Here is a 23,590-nt window from a genome sequence, read left to right as displayed (position 1 = left end):
CAAAATGTAGCTTGTCTTCTACATCACTGTCACCACTGCTGAAACACACCACCCACCACCTCACTGTGCTCACATCTCCATCAGCGTTCAGCAATCATTGATGAATGTCAATGAGTGCAATGTTTCCTACATGGAAGAATTCAGTGACATACCTTTTCTTCATCCACACTTCCCATGTCAGATACCACTTTGTCAGATTCTCCCTTTTACTGCACAGCATCAAAACGTAATGGAATATTGGCAGGATGGTTCAGTCTCTACTGCCATACCACCAACATCTGCCTCTGATGTCATAGGCTGACAGAATAAAATAGGAGGCATTAACTTCAGTGTAGCCCTCATATATAATGAAGACACCTCCTCCAATCTCATGCTACACATTCAAAATGTGCATCATTTGTGTCCCATAAAGAGCAATCTTTTTTTCTTGGATTTTTGTTTTATCACTGTCCTTTATTTTGCATTCTTTCCTCCTCTCAGATACTCTTCCTCCAATATTTTACTGCATACCTGTATCTTACACATGGGATGATACCAGAAAGAGCCTTTGTGATCAGCTCTTCCTCCATGTCAACATCTAATTAGAAAGAGAACACGGTTGCCAGCTTTTCACAAAGCCAAAACCTACAATTTAAGTGAATTATTTCCCTCTAGAATGATATCTCCATGAGTACAGAGCCAACACCTCAAGAATAGAGCAAGGCTTGTTCTGGGTGCTGCTGGACTGGAGCATCCTGTTCCCATTGAACACAAGCTGAACAAGGCCTTGTGCTTCTGAGGCTTTCTTCAGAATCCTCATTACTCATTTCAACTGAGTTGTATTTTAAAATAATCTAAGAAGGGGGAGTGAGGTACAACACAAGGATGTTCTGAAGAAATAATTAAATTAAAGTGTTTATCAGTCATTCAGGATGCTAGCTAATCAGCTCCAAAAGCATCGGTAATCATGATGTTACATTTAATGGCATTAGCAAAAGCTGTAGGCAGGGAATTTCTGAGATTGTCTTGTAGTCTTATCAAAACCAGGGATGTCTGGAAACAATTGGAGACCACGAACCAATACCAGCTGCTATTTGTCTAAGCCTTTTAAACTATGATAATTCTTCCGAAAGATTTATATTCTTGAGGGCTAGCTGGGGGAAGCTCACAAATAAAAAAAGCAACAACTTCAAAGCTCAGTATAACCTGGTCTATGAAGTTAATTTACAGCCTGCAGACTAGATGTTACGATCTTCATTCTGCTTTTTGTGAGGCAAATCTCTGACCCATGTGAGAGGACTGCCCAAAGACAGCTCAAGGACTTAGGTTCATCCAGTACAGACAATACAGCCCTTTTGAAATCTGTTCTAAAGCAAACGGGGAAAAGCACATGCAGCAGACATCAGTGAGAGTGGGAATGTACAACAAAGGCTAACAACAGCAAAAAAAGAGTCCACAAAGAGATAAGGGATACTGCCTGATGGGAGCGATGCCAAAACAAACAAGCATACACGAAATCACACCCTATGTGACCCTCACAATTATTGCTGCTTGTCTGCACTGCAAGCTTGAGCATCAAGGGCATCCAAAACACTTCTCTCTCTCTCCTAGTTTCAATCACAATTTAAACACCTCTTAATGAATTTCTAGGAAAATCATTAAAGCAGGTAAGGCAAAAGGCAGGCTGCCATTCTCAGTACAAGCAAATGTGAGGCAAGGATATCTGGGTTTCGTGGCAGCATGAGAGAGTGAGAGAAAGACAAGGACAGATCACCCAAATAAACCTATTCTTACTAATAGGATCCTTGTAAAGTAGAGAGAGGAAGGAAAATATAGCAGAGAGTTAGAAAAGAGCAAAATGCAGGAAGCCCAAAGAGTTAGGGCCATAACTGATTTAATTTGGGTCACCAGGACAAATTAAGGAAGCCTGACTCAGGGACAAGACTAATTATGTTTGGAGTGCTAAGTAAAAGGGCTACTTTTGGTAACATAGACATAGATCAGGAATGAGATCTTAATGGTTAACACACAGTGTGGTACTTTTGGCAGTAATTTAGCAGAAATGATCTTTTTTCAGATCATAAACAGACTATTCTCCTCCAAGTTAGTGAAAAATCTATTAAGACACTAAGAGACAGTTGTAAATTCATTACATTATAAATTATGCAAACAGATGAGTTGAAGGAAGGTGCTAGAAAGTGAATCTCTTCATGTTCAGTATCTCCGCTAGGTTGGTTCTAGGTAAGCTCTGAACTGAGAGCTTAGGAAAGCCAGGAAGTAAATATGTTCAGCGCAGATCACACAGACCAGGGGTTTCCAGAATGTGAGACAGGGACCCACTGAGTACTGCTTCGGAGATTATAAAAAGTTAACAGAGAAGGACAAGTCTTATCTGCTATGCAGCCACTCCTGTAGGTGATGCACCTAATAGAACCTCCACCCGAGCATGCCTCAGGGCTGCTATCTGTGAAAGACAAGGCCCAGCAAAGGCTGTGCTGGTAGAGGAACTTAGAGACAGGCCCTGGCTCCTCGCCCATCCTATCATACAGTGCGCTAACAGCATCCTTCAGAAGTGGGAGGAAAAACCATCTCTTTTTCAAATGCACATTTGCTACAAAGTAAGAGAGCTCAATGCAATAAAATCAAAACCAGCACGGAATTAGCTGAAAGCAGTGCCAGAAATGACACCATACCAACTCAGCATAAGAATACTTCAAGTAACGAGAGGAAGGAGGGAAGGAAGAAGCCTCCTGAAGTTCACCTAATAACAAAACACCATTTTTCCACTTTGCACTTATTTATGGTAACACAAAAGTAAAGGTTCACAAAGATGAAGGTGTTCTCTCAGTGACTAAATCTTTAAAATGGATTTGATTTAGTAACAGTTCTTACACCATACAGAAACATCAGCTCCTCATGACACAACTACCTACAGCAATAAGAAATTCAGAATTTTCCCCTACACATCTCCTGCCTAGATTGAAACATCTTTGCAAGCTGATGTAAGGAACTCTGGATTTAAAAGAAACTTCTGCTGCTGTTTTATATGATCAGCTTTTTAACCACATTACAAACAACACCAAACTCTTAGCATTCCAGCCTCCAGTTCTCAGACACAATTCATATTGCACCCATCTGGATAAATGAGTCACTCAGTATCTTGGGACAGGGAAAAGACTCTTATTGTCATTTCTTCCTAAAGAGCAGCAGAGGGGCAGCCTGACAAAATGGCATCTGACATGGAAGTGCAGATGAAGCAAAGGTGTGTCATTGAATTCCTCCATGTGGAAAACATGGCACCCACTAACATTCATCAGTGATTACTGAATGTTGACGGAGACCAAACAGTGGATGTGAGCACAGTGAGGCAGTGAGCAGTGCATTTCAGCAGTGGCAACAGTGGGTCACCTCTGCTGGTACAGATGTTTACAAGCTCAACATGCAGGCTCTGGGTCACCACTGGTGAAAATGAACATCTAATGGTGACGACTATGCTGAAAATACTGTTCTGGAGCTGAGAATGTGCTTTATTAAATAGTGCTACTGTGCTCTTTTTATCTATTGTAGTTTCCATGGAAATAATAGGAGGCATTACTTGCAGGGTAACCTACACATATAACTGTCCATTTTCTCTGCACTTTTGTGAGTTGGTCTCTTTATAAGCTTTTGTAAATACAGTCTTTCAGAGCAACATATGTACATACATGTCTATAGCCAGGGATGAAATTCAGAAAGCCATCAAATCCAGCTGCACCTCCCCACAAAACAGCAGATAGGCCTCCTGCACACACCCCTGCAACAGCTTCATCCCACAACCACTGCTATGCAATTATACATTTTCTAATAGTTTATTCATTATTTTATATTAAATCTTCCTGAAGCAAAGATGGAATCTCACCCATCTGCAAAACAGTAATTACAGCAGGAAAGAATGGAGATGAACCTACTTCACTTCTCTGGATGCTTATTCTCTTCACTCCTTAGTGACTACTAAAAGAGAAGGATTTTACTAACAATGTAGAGTGGGGTTCACACCACACTGAATATTAATACCCAAAAAAGAAACCAAACTGAATCACTCAGAAAGCAGAGCTTTACTCTAGCCAGTTCAAAGATCATCCAAACCAACGATCTGCTGTAACAAATTTATGTAACTTTTTTTTTAGTTTAGAAGAGTGTGGAAGAAAGAAAAATCACTGGATATTACAAATAAATTAGAATTTCTATGTGGAAAAACTGGCAAGTGTTATTAAAGTTCCCTGGAAATATTCTATTTCAGGTTTGTTATTGTGAGTTTTCACCTAACATTGGACAATACTTCATAAGATGCTTCATAGAAAAATGAAAACGTGCAACTTAGTCTTCCGAAAGGAGCCTGGAGAGTAAAATTGTTAGAACTATACAAGTTGCCTTCCTGTACGTGTTAGTGAGAGAAAAAGAAAAATAGTCAGGTACGTTTTAAACAGAATGTAATGAAGTTATGAGGTGAAAGGCAAAAGATCACCAAAGGGAAAGAAGGAAAGGTACTAACTTATTTAATGACAATTCAGAGAAAACAGAGTATCACCTTACTGATCCCCTTAATTTGTTTTATATGGTAACAGATAAACGACTTGTGGTTGCAGGTGCATATGAATACTTACATAAAAACCATCTTCAAGCATACATCTGTTCTTCTAATTAATGCCTCATCATTTCAGTGCTTGAAAGTAAAACCTCTGCTTATAACCTCTCTGATAAATAAGTCCCATGCATACAGAAAATACAAATCAGAACAGAAAACTCCGAATAGCTTGGAAAATAAAACATTACTGTGCCAATATATTACAATTTGAAAAGTCCAGAATGCTTTCAAGTAACCATTATTCACAATGCTGTACTAAAATGACACAGTAGAAAAGACTTATGTACAAAGTACACAAAGAAATACACCCAGAGCTGCAGTGCCCTCACAGTGAGGCTAATTTTCCATCCTCCTAAAAGCAGTTCTACAGGCGAAGGCAGCTCCAGTTTCAAATTAACATGCAACATTTTGTTAAAAGAGCTCCAAATAAATGCCATGAATCCCTTTCACTAACTTCAACGGCAGGTAGACAAGGCTCCGTTTTCACAACAAATGCTGTGAATACCTCTCGCACGTTAAACATCCAGGAAAGTTAACATTCTTTAAAGATAGACTCCATGGGCTTTGAAATCATGCTCAGTGCTATGAGATTTTTGAACTTGCTACTTTTTGTTTTATTATGTTACACCCTGGGGAAACAAACCAGCATCACCAAACAGCATATTTATTGCATGTATTAATATAAACACACATGGTCATAGGTGTGCACACTTATTTTCAGCCATATGACCAGAGACCTACTGGGAATAGTTGCTGTACACATTCTACTCTCTTCAATCTCTTCTAAATTGCGCCGCTGTACTGACAGCTATATGAAGGGCTGTTATTTTCTCTTATGCTGCTAGCAAGCCCATTATTATTATTACTGGACCAGTAAACCTGGACAGATGGAATCCCCAATATAAGCTGCAGCACTGAAGACATTTCTTGGCTAGTTTGATAGTATCAAGTTTCTAAAATAGTCATTTATCTAGAAAATCAACCTTCTCATACTAACTTTTTGTTTGCACTTCTGTGTAGCACTAGCTTTATCAAACTCTAGCCTGCAAATCCATCTCATTTAAAAAGAAGCATCAGAAGAACTTCTCCAGTCCACTTGCTGCACACCAAAAATAAACCTGTATGTACATTTAAGTACATACAGCATTTTTAGAAGCCTGGATTGCCTTACTGTAATAGCCTTTCAGGTAATGGTACCTGTGAAACAAGAGAAGATGTTGCATGCTTGTAAAGCCTTTTGATTTATTACTACTACTGATTTATTAAGTGTTCAGCAGAGAAGCACTCATTTTAAATCATTATAAATGTGGAAAAAAATAGAATGTTGAGGTTGGGTAGTTGTTTTTCTGAAGAAAAGGAAGGAAAGAAACAAAAGATTTAGAAATCACCATTTCCAAGATAACTCCCCAGTGAAAATAAACGTGCCTTATCTTTTTACATTTAAAAAACAAACAAACAAACAAAAACCCTGTGATCCCTCTGCAGTCAATTGCAGTATTTCCTCTGCCTTCCTGGAACCTATCACCAGTAAAGTTATCCGGAATAAGGTGTATACAATATACTTCAGTCAACTCCTACATGATAGAAACACCACCAAACATAGAGAATGCAAGTCCAAGTACTTATACTCTTCTTGTGTCTAAAAGTGGGCAAAAGGTAACTAAACAATTCCAGTTCAAAACAACTGAGCTACACAAATGCAAACTTTTCACTGAGGAATAATACTTTTTCAAAATCATTAGCTTAGTAAGTATATTAAGAGTGCTTACTTACTGAATATATTGAGGGCTATTTTTTTTCAGAAACCAATCTCAGAGACATTAAATCAAAAGATCAGGAAACCCAATTATCTACTGACTTTTCTCTGAAGTGATCCTGCTGACAAAACTTAAAGCAGTTGTAAGGAGAAATTTTATAGAGAACAAAGGGTTTCATACTGAAGAAAAGGCTTACTGTGATTTTACTGTTTGCTAACTAGTGGATGTTTGCAGATTATTCATTTCACTCTGTCTCGCTAGTTTGCCCTCAGTCAACATTTTGAGAAATTAATAGACAGAAGATTAGCAGGAATAAATCTTCTGCAACCCTAGTGATAGATTTTAGTTACAGCAGAATGCAGCCAACTCCTCCCAGGATCAGAACTGGAAAACAATGGCAGCTGTTCCAGGACAGAACATCTAATTAGCAGAAATGAAGAGACCATCATTAGTAAAGTTCACCTGATTCTAAATAAACCACTAGCATCAGTATCTACTGAGTCAGTGAGCATATACAGAGATTTTTCTTCAATGTGTCACACATGATAGGCCATATTAAGCACAAGAGAATCTCTAGAAATCTGTATATTTTTCTATGTCTCAAAACCTACAGCAATAAAAGTATGCCTTGCTCATCCTCCATTCACCCCACTAGTTTCTGGACCATGAAATAAAGTGACATGGAAAGTATGAACATCTGAGCACTCTAAAAGCTTATGAACATCTGCACCACAAATCCCTACACAAACATATTTACCTTTTCAAACTCTGCTCATATAGCTTCAGACTAAAGTGTACTACAAAGAGTTTGATAGTGACATCAGTACCAGTCAGTCTGCCCTTGGTCAAGTTCAAACGGTATACTAAGAACTGTAAATAATATAAGCATCATGTTCGTGAAACTGAAGGTGTTCCACTAACTGAAGTAATGTAATTACTCTGTGCAGGATCAAGGGAAATAAACGTTAGTTGCTACTCAAGAGGCCATAATGTGCAGCTTAAAATAAAACTAGGGAAATAGCTACTCTGCCTGAGAATGTAGGGCTCTTGAATAACAGTCAAGGAACTAAAATTATCAGATGTCTTTTGTTAATGGCCTAATAAAAGACATAGCGACTTCAATCCACAGGCTTAGTAGGCTAAACTACTAGACAAGTTCAATACACACAACAGGCTGTGAGCAGTGAAGCCTTTACCAAGACACTGAGAACACATCATCATTTGCCAGTTGTTGACTACGCATTTGTGGGCATGGGCAATATGTCAGCATCTCAAGATGTAATTCCATTAGGTGTCACTGGAGTGATACTAAGTTTGTTTGGTGAAAACTAAGAGTAGAGAAAGGTGTTATGCCTATGCATGACTGCACAGACAATAAGGTCACCATTTTACCAGAAGAACAGTTCTAGTTATTCATCAGTCTGCTACGACTATTTGTCTTAAGCATGGCTTGGCTGAAATACCAAGGCACACATGGACTATGAAAACTAAATTTCAGCAGGAGGATAGAGAGGTACTCCAGTTTTCATTTTAGAAACAAACCATAGTGGTGAAGTTTCTTCAGCATTAAGCTGCTGCTATAGCTAAGATTCAGGTATTCCTACCACCATAATAAGAAAATATGATCAAAATAACACATTAGACATTCAGAAGCTATTTGCAGGAAGAAGCAACTGATGATTCAGATCAATTTTTGCTGCAATGAAACAAAATTAGCCTAGATGCAAGTACAGGATGCAAACATACTGACTGTTCTGCCAAGTGTAAAAATCTTGGCTGTAGGACATTAGATCTCCCAAGCTAAACACCAATGGGCCTGAGCTTATACTGAGACAAAAAATTCCTAGCACAAAACCAGTAAGTGTTACCAGAAGTGCTGTTAGTGACTAACAGTCCCCCTTTTCTTTGAATCGATAAGGGAATAATGCTCCAGAGGCTGTCAGTGTAAGTGAAGCACTTTTCCATCCAAGATAAACTCTGGTCCTGAATTCTAGTTCTCCTTTGAACTCCTATGTGGATTTTTAAGAAGCCTAGAGGATCCTGGGCTTTTAGTAATGGCTAAATTTCAGCTGAAGCATGTGGTTTTGTCTGCCTTAGACCTTCTTAAAATTGTATTTGGATAGAGCATTCATCACATCACATCTTAAGGTGCAGAAATATACTGCTATGTACCTACTCTAAAATCTTTCCTGCACTTCAATAATAGATTATTCACAAAACATACTGTAGATCCTGTGGTATGCTAGATGATAGCTAGATATTATTAACATCTAAGTGTATCATAAAACAAAGCAGTGAAAATTAATTACATTTTTCCAGAAGAGAAAAGAAATAGCTTTGTGCTCATAAAACAGACCAGTCTGATCATCAGCTTTGAGTGCTGGTCTACTTCCTGAGCTGCTCTGGATTGCTGTAGAAACTTGGCAATAATTATGACTACCACATCATGCCAACTATCTCCACGACAACTGCTTTCAGGCCTACAAAGCATTAACAGCCAGAGACCAAAGCAAGAAATTATAAGTGTTCTCCCGCAATAATACTTTGTAGCAGAAGCAAGCTGCACTATTTCCATTACCTGATTCTCTATCGCCTTCCTGTTTTTTGGATCGCTAACAATTGAGAGCTGCAACTCTGCCATCTTTTTCATCTTGCTGTCCATATCAATCTTCTGGAAGAGACTCTTGGTCTGATTTTTCAGTAGCCGAACTGTGTCCTCCTTCCCAAGCTTTTTTGCAAAGAGGGAAGCACAGGCTGAATGTATGGCAGTAACCCAGTTTTCCAGATCTGTCTGACTTGTTGCCTGTGGAACAAACCAACGGTGCAAAATTATGACCAGGAAGAAGAAAACCAAAATGAATCTGCAGCTCTAGGACACGAATTGTTTGATGGGTTCCCTGAGACCTGAAGCATTTTTTCTCAAAACTTCTCAAGTGAAGTTTTAAAACTACACAAACAAAGGAGCTTTTTCCACACTGTCATGACTTGTACCCAACCCCCAGCTTCTACTTCTTAGACCTGCTAGGTCTGAGGGCTCTGGGAGCACAACAGAGCCCACGAGCTGTGGACAAGATGTGACTTGCATTCTGTAGCCCTCCAATTAAATAAGCCAAAAGTTGACAGATTTCAAAAATAAATCTCCTCTTGCGGACGTAGCATAGCAACAGGGATGATTTTAAAAGTAAGGTCTGAGAGAGGTGTTTGCTTACTTTAAAAATGCCAAATTAGTGTAGCACAGCATAGCAAGGTAAAGAGAATACATCTGCACAAAGTGTATCCAGAGATGTTTACAAGTGTGCCTGTGAATCAACATGTTTTTATGAAGGCGGCTCCACACAATACTGTTCTTTATTAATATTTCCAGTACTGCCGCTAAGCAGCCAAGGATTATTTTTAACCTTCTTTTTGAATGCTTCACTCAACTGAGACACTCTCTGAAGCTAGCGGATTCAGGGTTGTGTCCATCATTCTGTAAAGGCACAATGCTGATAGATGTGAAAACATTTGCTAAGACACCTGATTTTCTGGAAGCCTGTAATAATCGAGAACCAGAATTGTCTTGTATGTTTGTGATCTACGTTCTCTTTATTTCTGAACTGTAACTGACTGAGTCAACTGGTGTAATATCATACACTTGAAGTTGTATCATAAACTTACATCAATACTATAACAGTACACTGTAATAATGTACCTATAGTATTATTTTTAAGTCACAGACATGATGAGATGGTATGTGTATGTATACATAATCACATTTATGTAAGTGTATACTCACAAACATAACCTATAATGGAAATGATTAAAAAGTTATGTATGTATTCTGTTACCTGAAATAGGTAGACATCTCCAAAAGAATTGCTGAGACAGAACACGTTTTCTTTCTTGGGATGTTCTGGAACAGACTGGACTATACTGTCTTCAGCAAACAGGGCGTATCGAGGCAAACTACTCTGCTCCATTGAATTCCTTCCATAGGTCTCATAGAAGAGCAGAGTACAACCTTTGGAGTTCAAAGGGACAAGAAACATGAAGAGAAAATTAGGCTCTGGATCTCTCATTCAAGTTCTCGTAGATTAATGCTTCTGTGAATTAAAATTCCCAGTGACAGAGAATATTAGTTCCCCTCTTCTGTGCTAGAAAAATGAGTAGGATCCTCAAAACTGAGAAATAGGAAAAGTTAATATTGATTTTGCCAATGTAAATTTAGAACAGACATCCAATAGAGATGCAACAAATATGCAGGACTTAAAAAATAAACAAACAAATAGAACAGGATAGCTCAGTAAACTCAGCCTATTAAAATATTTAAGCCTGTAGAAAAATTCCTGCTTAGTTCAATCAGCTTGTGCGTTCAGTCATTATTTAAGAGAATCAGCTGTCTCTCAGCAACCTTCGTAGTTACAGACAAAAGATTTGCAGAAACATTTGTCTTCCAAAAACATGCAAAGTAAATAAATGTCTCAAATTTAAATTGGACTTCCTTCAATCTACCTGAAAACTGTCAAATTAGACCATGAATATTATCTAGATAATTTAAACCAGCTTAAAAGGATTGACTGTGATCATGTTCATTCTCATGGGTAGAGTAATATGTAAGATGTGAGACATACATCCAGAAAACAAATTTCATTCTTGACAATCATGAATGCAAAGAGAGAAATTATTTCTGGAGGACAAAAGAGCAGCCTTGGTCCCAGTACCCAGAAGTATGATTACATTGCCTTTGGCAGTGAAGCTGACCTAAGAGCTGCCTGCCACTCCTCTGCTCCTTGCCAGCCATTCATTGCTGCCCTGCATTAGATCCCACTGTCCTCTGAGATGTTCCGATTTACCTGCCCAGGCAGCCACAGTGTGAGGTACATTACTAAAATAATCTTGTTTAAAATTATCTTGGGTTTCTGAAGAATTTCTTAACACATTTGTGCAGCTGGAGAAAAAAATTAAATGCACCTCACTTTCATTCCTGTGAAACATAAAGGTTAGTAATAAAGGAGTTGATGTTTGCTTGTTTTTTTATAATTGGAAAACTAATTAATACTAGACTACGGCTGGATATTTAACCTGGAAGAAATAAGAAGAGATACTATAAATATAATTTGAAAATTGCCTACGCAGTTAGAAAACTCTGAGGCTGTTGGTGGATTTTCCAGCAATAGAGCCTTTTCTAAAAGACATGCTTTGATTCACTCAGGAATTAATTTAAAGACTTACAGCCACATTATGTATTGACTCAGATTAAATGATTGCAATGGTCCCCTAGGGACCAGAAATCCATGAATATATTACTGTTGTAGTCCCTATACATATTCAGTGGAGAACTTGAAACTCAGCCAGTACAAGGATTAAGTTTGTTAGGGCTACACCATTGTCTCTCTGGTCTGCTTTTTCTTGTTGTTTTTCCTTCAAATCAAAGAGACAGCACAACACAAGGCAGCACCAAAACTTACGCATATATACCTAGGTAGTGTGTATGAAGGGAATGTTGCAAAACCTGCAAAATAGAAATGTTTCCTTTATACCTGCATTTAAAATAGCTAAAACCAGACATCAAACTCTGTTTTAACATTTATCTAACTTTAGTGCACTTAACATTGTACTAAAAATCCCAAACACACCATCCAAATTCACTTAATTTTGAGGTAGAGGTTACTCAAAAGTTAGATCTGAAATCAGAACCAAAATCCTTGCTTTTGGGGATCCTTCTGCCTGATGAAGGAAAATGATTCGCCTGCTAGGGTTTGTGGGGCACTTCTGTTTTGAGAAGTCATGAGATAGAGTCCACTCTTTCTCTCACAGCCTAAATCTAGAGTATACAATAATAAAAAGTCAATGAGATGAACCTCATTACATTCTCCAGTGCCACTGAACGTAAAGCAGTTACAGGAAAAAAGGAAATCACAGGTTACTGAGCAAATCAGTTGACAACTGAAAGGTTTTAAAAGGAAGGCATTAAATAAATAGCAATTCCTGTGCACTACTAAAGTGCATCTTTTCCTATTGCTGCCCAGAGCATCTAGCAGAATATTCAGGATAAAAGCAAATCTTATAGAGTTGGTCCTATCCTTTCCCCTTACCCACTCACGCTTGCTCTCCTGATATGATAGAGACAGCTGGACATCTCTGCAGTAGGAAAAGGATATGGTTTGTTACACTGTATATCAGACATACCATTTCTTTAGTAGTTTCACCATGACAGGACAAATAAAATCAACTAACCAAAGTTTCCTATTGCATTCTTCAGCAGCAACACTGTACAACCACTTCCACTTTTGTATTTTAGGAAAGTGCAAATTAATTCTATCTAAAACTTCTACATTTCCCCAATGAATTATCAGAAAGGTAACTAAAGATATGTTGCTTTTTATTGTGGAAGTTTACATGTACAAAACCAAACAATTAAGTAATAGTTGAAGAGCATGCATGAGTGTTACGGTGTATGGCACCCAAGATATATCTCCAGGTGAAGCATTAGCTGGTTTCATGAACTCTAACAGACCCACTGGGACTGATTATAGTTCAAGTATTTTCATCAAAATCTGAACTGAAGGAGAAGTGCAGTTGGAAAGCAATTTCCCTCATTAAAATAAATTAATTAGACAAGACAGATGGGAAAGAGAGATCCTCATGTTATTATTCAAGCACAGGTCATGATGGCCCTGAAAGTGAAGCAAAGGTCTCAGGACACATCTACTTTGAAGTCTGGCATGTAGCAAATGGTTATAAGCTTTCTGCGTATTTATAATTTAACACATCTCATCAGAGTGCAAAGAAACATGCTGTTCTTCATTTGCATATGTGGCTATTTTAAGTCATATTTTAAAATATCTTGGCTACTTAAATTTCAAGAACAAATTAAATACAGATTTAGTCAAAGTGCTGTATCAGGAAAAACTAAAGCAGGAGACGATCTTGATACAGCGTTTTATGAAAACAGAACTACACCTTGATATCCAGACAGGCAAGTTTATTTTGGCACCAGAACTCTCTACAGGACAATAAAGGTATGAGATGAAGGAAATTAGAAATGTATATTTAAAACTGTTAGCAAAGTGCAGGAGATTCTGCACCACGAATGCAGCCATATCACTTATCTTAAGAAGAAAGCATTATACTGAATACTTCTTATAATGTTAGAAGCTAATAAAGCTTTTTCCAAATAATTTTACTATTTCCTTGTTATGGCTGGGTAAATACAGGAAGCAAGAAGGGACGTGACTTGTTCAAGGTAACCAGTAAGCCAACTGCATAGCAAAGAACCAAACACAAAGCACCTGACTTCCTTCCCAGAGCATTTTAGCTTCATTATCCTAAAAATGTACAGACAAGTAGTATATAATATATTACAGTTTGACAGATTTGTTAAGAAACTGCTAGAATTTTAGTGGAGGTAGATAAAACTCATATTTGCACTCCATAACACAAAAATACAGTAAAAGGGTGGCGTTCAGATATTGTTTTTCCTTTTGTATATACTACTTGTAAGCATGAATCATGCTACCCGATGATCAGTGTAAGTAATTTAAACTGTTAAGACTGCCTACATTTTGATCCTTTGATAACAGGTCTCTGAATTATAAGGCAGAATTGCCACATTCTTGCAAGTTTGCTTCCTTCAAATCAGTACTATCGAGGGTAACACTCTCCGCACTTGTTATTTGATGTTCATTTTCCTTTGGTCTACACCCATGCAGAATTTTGAAAAGGGCAACCTGTGGGAAAGTTGTTATTTTCTCTCCTCCAGTCCCAGATACGCAAGGAAATTATTACGTTTGATCATTTCCTTACTCATTAACTTAGCACTACATCTACTGATAGGCAAAACCTTCGGATACAATTAAAAAAAAAAAAAGTAGAGAAAGAAAAAATAAGCCTACAAACTCACCCAGAAAATTCCTTTTCCTTCCCACAATAGATGTTATTTTCCTTCTCACACTTCCTGACACCCATATGCTTCTTGCAGCACACCTACCTGCTCCATTACTCTGAGCTATCAACACATGCTGCTAGTGCAGGGCTAAACACAGTAATCACACAGCAGCCCACGGGCAGCAGCCTCTGTTAAGTGGATTGCTTTCCCACAGCAAGGGGAGAGGGGGGAGATGAAAGGCAAAAGTGCTCAGCAATACCGAGCAGGCCACGTGGAAGACCATTTGCACAAAGAAGGGAAACTGAGGAGCCCTGGAAGTGGCTGCAGCCTCAGAAGCAAGCATCCCATGCTGAGCTTTGGGCACTGCAGTTTCACCCCCCTCCCCCCCCCCTGTAGCTACTGCTTCTGCCCTGAATGTAAACACTTCTCCATGCAGATGCCTCAGCAGGGAGGCACTGACCTCTTTGTTACCTTGCCACCTGACAACAAGCCAACTGTTTTTACCTTAAATTACCTCAACTTACAATAAACTTCATAACAGATCCAAGGAAACAGTGTGCCTGTGCCAGAGAATCAGACATCAGGGACCTTTTAATCCTTAAATTTTGAATTGCTCTGATACAGAGATGCAACTTCTGTATTTTTTACTAGTTTTGGTTCAACTTAGTCTTTGACCTCCAAACATCCCAAAGCATCTACTAAAACCCCAATGATGCGTAAATACAGGAACTGGGAAGTCAGATGAAACAATTCCTGCTATGGTAAGAAATGCAAGTGCGCTTGCAGTACTAAATACGTGAGCACTACCTTGATTTAGTGGGCTGGTTAGACACGTGCTTCACTTCAAGTGTGAGAGTAAATGATGCTAAGTTACAGGAATTGCTAACAGGAACAATCCCATATGAACAGCTGTGCAAACGCAATGGAAATAATTGGTGCCAACAAGCCAGAGGGGAAACATGGCAGTTTACCTTTTAGTGTTACCCAGTACTGCTTCCACTTTCGCCGTGTGACCAGCTCCAGCTTCTTCTCTTTCTGCAGGGTCACCAGTGGTTTGAAGAACAGCCACCCTGCTTTGCGCACCACTCCTTGCTCCTTCTCGTACAACAAATCCAGTTGCTCCAAGGAGCTGAGAGACTCACTGCTGGAGTCCTCCGTTTCTGATGAGGTCTCAGTGTTCTCCAGGTTTGTCCTGCTCATCTCCAGCTCCCGCATGAAGTTTTCATAAATGTTCTGCCTCAGGGCATCACTGCTGACTGCATTGGTGGACTCACTTCTCTGGGACAGGATGTGACTGGAGCTGGGTGACCACAACAAAGTAGACTGCTGTGATGGTGCCAGCGTGTCTGTGCTGAAGTTGTCCATTCTGCTGTCAAAGTATTCGCTCCCATCTTTACATTTGGGTTCCTGCATATTAAAGGAAGTTGCCAGAAATAAGTCACCAGTAAGTCTGAGTGCAAGCAGGAATAACATCACAGCACACTGCTTTATTACAGGGCTTTTAATGCTTTGGTGATCCTGTTAATGCAAGGCAGCTAGCTTTACCTTCAAGCGTATCAGGACCGATTTTTATCCGCGTTTTCTCTCTGTCATACAAAACGTGCATAACCAACACAAAAAAAAAGGTCAAAAGTTTAAAATATTTTAAGCCTGTTAGCATTGACTGAGAAAAATCTAATATACAGTTTTTTGTTGTTGTTGTTGTTTTTTAAGGAAAAAGGCAGGCAGGCTTGCTGACTGGCAAGAATCCAGCTTCCGAACTGCAGAGGTGTGTTTTTCTGACTTGCTGGAAACCCCAAGGGAGCTTGACTATCTCATCAAGCACCCACAGGCCTTTCCCCCAATTGCACTGTGTTACTTTGTCCCTGCACTGAGAGGCTGGCCAACCTAATTTGAAATACTCAAGCCTAATGACATCTCCTGCCTTACAATATGACCACTAATGCACATTCAGCTCCTGCTTCTGCCTATCCAAATGGGATCATGCTGGCAGCTTGGGCCTTGCCCATCTCAAGCCTTTCCCAGTAACAAGCTACTCACTCCTACCTCTCCCAGGTGGCCAGGAGTTTCTTACCATGCAAACAGAGGCAAACCTTGCATCACAGGAACATTATGCATTTGTTACGCTTCCAACTTACATTACTGATGGTACTTAGAATTAATTTTAAGATTTAAGAGGACATAGCACAACAATTTTGCTGCCTTTTGCTGTAGAGAAAATTTGAGACTGTTGCTTGAAATGTATGAATGAAAACAAAAGAAGAGATGGCTACAAAAATCAAAGATGTGAAGTTATTTATCCTCCGTAAGAATAAAGCTATTATACTTTTAAGTTTAGACTACTATAGTTGCATTTATTTGCTCACAGATCAAGTGAATATCTCTTGGTCTTCCACAATCTGCTTTCACCAGAAGTTTTGAAAGCAACTACTTTTTTTCCCTCTGTTTTCCACTTGAAGCTCTCAAAGAAGTAACGCTGTGCTTTGATGGTAGAATGGCCTCCACATGCAAATAGGAGCCACGGTGAGCCCTTCTCAGGATTCAGAACACTGCTGCTGATGGCATCCCAAAAGCCACACTCAGCTGAAAACTGTGACCATTTACAGTATATTTAGCTTCAAGTCTGGCTTTTCCCACACAAGGGTCGAATTCTCACAGTATGGCAGCACTTCTCTCAAACCTTGTGGCAAAGCTTTCATCAGTGTTCTCAGAGTGGAGCTCACTGAACATCAATGGTTTTGCCAAATGTGCCTGCAGGAAAAACCCTGAAATTCAATGAAAGGATATACATTTTCCTATATATACAGCTTGACAAGATATGTACCCATTTTCACTGGGGCCCATGAGAATAGATGAATAAATCCAAGGCATTAGTGACTATAAACAATTTTCCACAGCCAAGCTGAGAGATGGTTGAGGGGGGTGGAATCACATCTGTAATCTGTTTATGCCCACAGAACAACTGTAGAAGATGGATCACACAACTGCACCAGCCATGTGCAGTTCCGTGGGAACGGGAAGCTTTCTCCACCTACTTTTTAATTAGTGTTACTGAACGCGTGTGCCAAAACTCTGTGTTTTAGTTGTTTGAATATTTATTCTCCAGAAACTGTCCTCCAGAAAACATTAACGTACTCTTTATGAAGCATACCTATTTCTTTCAGTCCTAAATCACTAATTTGAAAAGCACATATAAGAAGATGATTTCTATGAAGGGCCATTAATGGAACAACACACACTGAGGAAAGAGAAGTAAACAACCTAACCACCAACAGCCACCAAGCACATGTGAAGTTTTCTCAGAAAGGATGTATGATGCATGAAACACTGGGATTATACACACTTTGCCATGACAACGTCACTTGTATTTGCTAAAAATGAGCAGCACTGGCAGCATCACACAGTCTCTGCTGGTCCCCAGGGAAGCTGTCATTGTGGCAGTATCTGGTCACTGTTGCTCATGGTGCTTACCCTGCTCTTTTTCCCTCTGTTGTATCTGACGATAGAAAAATCCCACTGTATCTGTGCAGCTGCATTCAAGCAGATCTCCTAATGTCTGAGATATATCCTGGATTAATTGCAGATAAAGCAAAAGATAAAGCGGATAACTAAGATACTAATTAGACAAAGTGACGCACGTAATAATTAACTGTATGGAACAAGGCAGGAAGTAATGCAGGCTGTTAAATGCATTAAGACCCAAGCCAAATGTGAGACCTAATGCCTGCTTTCAAACCAAATAAAGAGTTTACCTCAGTGCACTTTTCTTTTAAACTCTCTTTACATCACAAGCTTCATGCTCTGGCTTACAAAAGCCAGTGCATTTCAGAAATGATTCCTCTGAAAAGACTACTTCATGCAAAAACGTATCTGCACAGAAGTTTCTGGTGGTTTGTTTTTGATTTCACACAGCATCAGCCCTTTCTTTACACATTATACAGACAGACACATGGGCAGTCCTTGCACCACCACTGTTAGAAGGAACTGACTGTGACAAGTCTGCCTAGGTCCTGTCCATGCACCCCACGTGCTTGACACACACCTATGATGCTCTTAAAATGTATCATGATACAGCACCTTCCCAGTGCTGTTCCAGAAAGGATTAAATCAGTGATGATGTGTCATCCAGTACAGCACCAGTGATGTACAAAAGCAATGCATTAGGATATCATCCCGCAAAGAAAACCGGGCTACGGCACAGAACAACAGCAAGTCTTTGATGTGAGATGATGATTAGAAAGGCAAACTCAGTTTCAGATCATGCCAATAAGGAAGCATCCACCTCACTGGACAGGACACAGCCAAAGGCTCATCTGGAATATCCCATATCTGAATCTGGTTATGAATGATTTAAAACAGGTGTAGAGAAAGGGTGCCAGAACGAAAAAGAAACAGACTTCCTATCTTAAGACAGGGGACCAAAGAGAGCCTGCACAGTCCAGAAAAGGTGGGCCAAGAGGAGATACAATTTCTCCCTTTAAACAAATTGTAACAGATAAAATAACAGGGAAGGATAATTAACATAATAGACAATACTGGCATCAGAAACAGACTGGGTGGAACTATATTTAGTCTGCAAATTAGATGACAAGTTCCAAGCATCTGAGTAAGAGGGTTTGGAAATGGCCATCAAGTGGGGTAAAAGCCTACCAGATTCTCAGCTGAAATTGGTTCAGTTATGAAGGAGGTTACACTCTGCTGCCCTTCCAACAGCAGGAGACTGGTTCCAACTGCCCACATTGTCCTTTCTGGCTTTGAGCCCTCAAGGGGGCTTGGCCAGCTGGAGGACCCATCCACCCAACCAAGTACCAGTGCTCTGGCATACCAATAAGGATATATTCCAGCTTTCACTTATCCTCAGCCTAAGTGACTCACAGCAATGTAATGAGGTAGGGACATGATGTTCAGAGCAAAGCAGAGAGGCTGTAATCATGGTGATGAACAGTCCTACTGACTGGGACTAACCAGCTGCCAGCAGAATCATGCACAGTGCTTTTGCCCTTTTGAGTCGAAGGAGCTGGTAAGAGTGCAGTCATCACTACATTACAACACAGCAGCCCCTTGAAGAGATCGCAGGTTATTCAAAACATGTGAAGCAGGAAGAAACTGACCAAACCTCACAAGGAGGGAAAATCATAAAGCACTTACTGCCTGCTTTTTGTCTTGCCTGCCATTGGATGCTTATCTGATAAAAATCGACGACAAGCCATTCCCTATGCCTTTTTCTAAGAAATCACCATTTACGGAACTGGAGCCAACTTCCATCTATCAGAATAAAATCTGAGTTTGATGCAATCTCGCTAGCAGAATTTCTTCACTGTGCCTAAAGTAAGCTCACTGCACAGTGAATTCGAGGCAGCTATGAATCCTGCATCACAAATACCGTTCTGAAAATGTCATAACTAAGTAATACATGGCAAAGCTCTGGGATGCAGATATCATATGTAAAGCCAGGTTATAAAATCCAGAATAGCTGCAGATGTCAAAATCAGCAAAGAATCCTGGCAGAAAGCACTGGGGCCCACTTTATTGATTCCATTTTTTTTTTCTGCCTTCTCTTTCACAGCTGAGTAAGAAGGTGAAGAGACAAAATCTGATAAAATACATGAGCATCAACTCACAAAGCAGCGACTCAAATACATGGCTTTCATGTTTGTCTTCCCAATTCTCTAGCCCTTACCTAGGAAAGAAAGAGCATTACGTGATCTTAGCTGTTGGCTAAGTTGAAGAAGTAAGGGTTCCTCTTACTCTCTTCACACTTCTAAAGCAGCCAGCAACCTAATATTGCTAAAATGGAGCAGATCCTTTATTTAGAGAAGTGCAGTGACTGTTCCTATATGACAGACATTAGGGAAGATTAAAAAAAAAAAAAGTTTCTGCCCTCCAACTCAATGTTTGAACTCACACAGAAGTCCAGGTGCAGTCTGGCATTTAAAGAGCCGACTCTGGGACATATGACTGGAGACAAGAATTTCATTCCCAACCACAGGAATCCTACATTCCTATTAATGGGATTAGTTTTAAATTCTTCTAAGGAAACATCCTTTCCCTCCCTCTTGCCGTCCTCCCATCTCCTTCTTCACAACACCAACTGCCAGCAGTCCAGATGACAACTCAGGCTGCTCCTTCATCTGGCAAGCTAAGCTCACACACATGAACAAGGAGGGCACCCCATGTAAAAGCTTAATGGGAGGGAAATGCAGAGCCAGCAATTCTGGCCAGTGGTCTGCAGCTGCTTGCCTTGCTACGGGTAGGCCAATGGTGAAATCAAAGTCAGTGATGAAGCATACAATACAAATAGAGTGTTTGCAGAGGTACTTTTAAACATGCTGCTTTTCAAGTTTACTTCCACCTGCTTCTTTCATGGTCTATAAATAATGTATGCTAGGTTATATTTTCATATTTGAAATAAAAAGAAGGTTTAAAAACTCAAAGTTACTTCATAAATAACACAGTGAATACAAAAGCTAATTCACTGAGATATTAAGTTTCAGAGATCCAAGTTATCTAAGAAGGTGACAAAATAGGAAGGGAACATTTTTGCACAGAAATGCTCCATTTTTTCTTTGTTGTTTTTTTGTTTGTTTGTTTTGTTTTGTTTGTTTGTTTATGTTGCCAACACTTCTATATAAATTCTGGGTTTAGAATTTATATTCTAAAATTTCTCAGAATTTCATGAATTACCAGAATAAATTGGTAATTCATTATTCTGTTAGAAAGACAAACACGATACAAATCTACAAACCAACCTCCAGACACTTAGGCTCAGGACTGTTTGTACATACCTGCAACTTCCTTTTCTTCCTCGAGAGACTTCCTGTCCAATCGCTGATGCGCCTCATGCGGCTTTTTAATGTGTCCTTCTTGGATGCATCCTCAGCGAGTGGCTTGGACTTTCTACATGGGAGAGTGTAAGAGGAATAATGAGCAGGACTTCCCTGCTCTACCCTGGAGGGAACATCAATGTCTGAAGCAAATGATACACGGTTGCTTAGGCTACCATGAGTGTCAATATACTCATCAGACAGCCTGATCCCAGGTGGAGGAGTGCCTTCCAAATTTGTATCCTTATAGAGATCTCGAAGTGAGGACAGAGATGAACTTTGATTGAAGGATTTCTTGTCACTTGCTGGGAAACTGGCATGAATGCTTGTATCTGGAGTGCTCCTAGTCAAATATGGACCATCCAACTCACTGATATCCCCAGCATTTCCCCAGAGAGAGTCATACCATGAAGACTCGGAGCTTAGGGAGCTTCCCTTACTAGATCGAAGCCTTGAATCAGTAGGTGACAGACGATGGTTTGAAGAACAGTCTGCGCTGGAGTTCCTCCTGACATCTAGCAGGTTATTTGACTTAGATTCCAAGGTAGGTGAATACCTCAGCAGCTGGACTGGCCCACTGGACTCCTCAGTTGGTACTTTGCTGTTGCTACTGTTGTGGAATTCGACTCTCAAGCAACCATCCAGCTTCCCCAGTGTTTTAATGAGTACTTTTGGACTCCTCCTGTCCTCTGATGGAGAGGTTGATGCAAGACTCTCATTCTTTCCATAGCATTTTAAAATGTGCCCATTGCAATCTCGGGGTGCAGCATGATTACTTCCAGCTTGAAGGCCAATATAGTGGAAACCATTATCAGGCAAAAACACTGCATTATTTCCTGGACAGTAGTCCCCTGAGGTGTGTGTCCTGTGTTTGGCAAGGACGTTACTTTTAGAGGCCTTCACCACAGTGTCACTGAGTCTAGCTGAATAAGGTTGGCTACTCTTGAAGTGTGAAAGGCAGCTTCTAGCAAGAGACCTTGACTTGTAGTTTGAGCCACTATTGGTATGTCCCCATCCATGCAGGGAGCAAGACTTTTCATCTTTAGCATGAATGCTGCGAATTTTTAGAGAGCAAGGCTTCTGCTTGGAACCAGTTGAAGCAGCAGCATGATTTTTTGATCCCTGAAGACTGTATTGGCTTTCTGAATTTCCCATTTTCCACTAAATTAAGAAGAGTTTCATTAGAAACAATGGCCAGAAGATTAGGCAAAAAGTAACAGACCATATTTATTCTCTGTACAGGAAAGTGCCTTTTTTAAAAGTTATATCAAATAATTGTTTCAAAAAAAAAAAAAAGATTTACAACATCAAAATCATAATTGCATTAATTTCGGGGGCAGCCTAGGAAAGCCTATTCTTTGCCTGGTTTATTACCCTCGTTTTTTAAAGCTGGAATCTAAACCCATTGAAATCACGTCAACACCTTTCTCCACCCACATCCTTGGCAACATCTTTTTCTTATAACTTACAAAACCTCTGGCTCCCAAGAACAATGGCATAATGAAAGGGAGACAGCAAGATAATCATTACTTAGATGTAAAGTGAACTGTACTTTCAGAGAAATTCCTTCTGCCAGGAGACAAGCAAACTGCAGTTTCAGCTTGACTGGCTTCTATGCAACCAAGTATTGCCTCAATAAACTGTTAAGCTAACTCCAACTTTATGTTTAAATGGAGTCAGTCCAGGAGAAGAGGAAGGAAGAAAAAAGAACTTGGTTAGTGAAAAGCCTCATCTTCCATTACAGCACAAAACTGCATTATGTTCATTCAGCATGGGGTAGTTTGATAGTTCACTTAATAAAACACACTTCAGCTTTTTACTGAATTCACAGGGAACAGTGCACACTGGAGCAGGCAACCTGCCAGAGTGAGATAATTAAGATTTTGCACCTTCATAAAGTGTACTCAAAAGTAAAAATGATCGTTCTGTTCTTTTCATTACTTGGAGTGCATCTCCACTGTTTGCAATTTACAGAAAGAACATCAAAGTCCATTTTCAATCAGAGCTATGCTTCTTCGTCAGACCTCAGACTGTCACTCTTAGAGGAGAATTCATTGCAGTCTCAATCAAAATTTTGTCAAAACAACCAATTGTGATTACAGAATCTTATTTTCTAGAATTTATATATATTGTAATACCCTAAGTTCCATCTGTTATCACTTTTAGACAAAAGCAGTGTATAAAACGAGAAGCATACCTGTAGAATCTCTCTCTCAAACGTAGGTGTGGTTATCAGTTAGCATCTTTTGCATTGTCTTTGTGGCCAGCCACTACACTTGCCAAAAAAGCAGGATGGAGATGAATGCAAGCTTTCTAAAAAACACGAAAAAGACAAAATTATAATAATAACGAAATAAAAAATTTTAAGAACAGACTCTTGGTCAGAGGAAACACTTTTTACTTGAGCTATAAGCAAAACATATACTAAAAAATAATCAGACAGAAGGCACAAATGAATAAAAGATCTAATTAAATTGATTCTTGGACTTCAGATATCAATGTTAATAAATGCACTTTAACAATTGACACTGAATTAATA

At 39.5% G+C, this 23,590-nt stretch overlaps 1 protein-coding gene across 5 annotated transcripts in view; it reads right to left on the bottom strand.

Annotated features, from left to right (window-relative positions):
* Window positions 1-23,590, bottom strand: part of TIAM2 (T-cell lymphoma invasion and metastasis 2) — a 168,151-nt gene that overhangs the window by 64,159 nt on the left and 80,402 nt on the right. For 4 of the 5 annotated variants that reach the window (XM_046938839.1, XM_046938838.1, XM_025148727.3 and 1 more), the window contains 5 exons: window positions 23,249-23,364; window positions 21,013-22,212; window positions 15,199-15,634; window positions 10,188-10,360; window positions 8,939-9,163 (listed from right to left, as the gene is read on the bottom strand). In XM_046938839.1, the coding sequence (XP_046794795.1) occupies window positions 8,939-9,163; window positions 10,188-10,360; window positions 15,199-15,634; window positions 21,013-22,206 (2,028 nt within the window). In that variant the 5' untranslated portion in view covers window positions 22,207-22,212; window positions 23,249-23,364. Of the gene's footprint in view, window positions 1-8,938; window positions 9,164-10,187; window positions 10,361-15,198; window positions 15,635-21,012; window positions 22,213-23,248; window positions 23,365-23,590 lie in introns of those variants that run through there. The other variant, NM_001267535.1, reaches the window with a different exon arrangement.

This window comes from Gallus gallus, chromosome 3 (assembly GCF_016699485.2).
Source record: "Gallus gallus isolate bGalGal1 chromosome 3, bGalGal1.mat.broiler.GRCg7b, whole genome shotgun sequence".
Taxonomy (NCBI): domain Eukaryota; kingdom Metazoa; phylum Chordata; class Aves; order Galliformes; family Phasianidae; genus Gallus; species Gallus gallus.
This window is presented reverse-complemented; position numbering and strand designations above follow the sequence as displayed.